At 52.3% G+C, this 1286-nt stretch overlaps 1 protein-coding gene across 2 annotated transcripts in view; it reads right to left on the bottom strand.

Moving 5' to 3' along the window:
* RAB29 (RAB29, member RAS oncogene family) overlaps positions 1-1286 on the bottom strand; it is an 8138-nt gene that overhangs the window by 4745 nt on the left and 2107 nt on the right. For both annotated transcript variants that reach the window (XM_015650969.2, XM_033519918.1), the window contains exon 3: positions 142-323. In XM_015650969.2, the coding sequence (XP_015506455.1) occupies positions 142-323 (182 nt within the window). The remainder of the gene's footprint in view (positions 1-141; positions 324-1286) is intronic.

Genomic DNA, 1286 nt, shown 5'->3' with positions numbered 1-1286 from the left:
CACACAAATCCCCCACACAAACCCCACACAAATCCCCAACAAAAACCCACACAAACCCTCCACACAAACCCCACATAAAACCCCACAAAACCCCACAAAACCCCACAAAAACCCATGAAACCCCCCAACAGGCCTGCCCACCTTGTTGGCCAGCAGCAGGCAGGGCACGGGGCTCCCGTCTGGCAGCAGCAGTTTGCTGTCCAAGTCCTGCTTCCACTTCTGGCTGTTGCTGAATGTGCTGGTGTTGGTGACATCGAACATGATCACACAGGCCGAGGCCTCCCTGTAGTACAGCCGGGTCATGGACGTGAAGCGTTCCTGCCCTGAGGAGTCCAAACCATAAAAAAACATCCCCCCTCAGTCGCTGTTTTGGGGGTTGTTCGTGTAAATGATGTGTTTATGTGTTATTTTCGCAGCTGGCGCTAATGAGGTCTGGTTAATTGATGTGGGAGTTCAGGGATTGGATGTGTTCTGGCTTGGGTGTCTCTGTGTTGGGTAGGTCTGAGGTCATGGAATAGTGAAATTCTGGGTTTGTTTGGGTTAAAAGGGAGCAAAGATCACTCAGTGCCATGGGCAGGGACACCTTCCCCTATCCCAGGGTGCTCCAAGTGGTCTGGGATGCTTCCAGGGATGGGGCAGGCCCAATATTTGCATTATTCCCAGGGTAACTCAGTCCCCTGCAGCCACCCTGGGTGCCACAAGGGCACAGCGCCAGCGTGGCCCCTCTGCTCCCCAAACTCAAACTCCTTTTTGGGGCCGAAACTGAAATCAGCTTCTTGCAGCATTGCTCACTCCACCAGCTTCTCCTTCCTGTTGCCTCTTTAAGGATTCCAGGCACCCGAGCAGCAAAACCAGAGGAAACCACAGCCCTGTTTTTCCTCCCTGCTCCACACCCAGAGGTTCCATTTTAGAGATGCTGCTGCCCCAGGCCTCTCCCGGTGCCAGGGAATTTGGGAAATTCATTTCTCTGCTCCTCTCCAAGGAGCAGAAGCTCCTCATTCCACTCCAACTCGCCTAATTCTGTCCCTCAGAGTGCATCTCAGGCCAGAAATTTGGATTTTAACATGAGATTTGGAGTTGAGCAGCCTCATATCCAGCCAGTCCCACATTCCCTCTGCTCTGGCTCCAGAACAGAAAGGAAAGGCTTGGCAGGAATTACTGTGGGCATTCCTTGCAGGTGGATTTTTAATTAAATATTTAAATTAACTATCACAGGCTTGAGGCAGCAAAGCAGAGCAGTCCTGCCCCTGGAATCCACTGGCTCCTGGGATTTATTTTGGGAGGAG

Source organism: Parus major, chromosome 26 (genome assembly GCF_001522545.3).
Source record: "Parus major isolate Abel chromosome 26, Parus_major1.1, whole genome shotgun sequence".
Taxonomy (NCBI): Eukaryota; Metazoa; Chordata; class Aves; order Passeriformes; family Paridae; genus Parus; species Parus major.
Note: the sequence above shows the minus strand (reverse complement) of the source record. Positions and strands in the feature narration are given on the sequence as shown.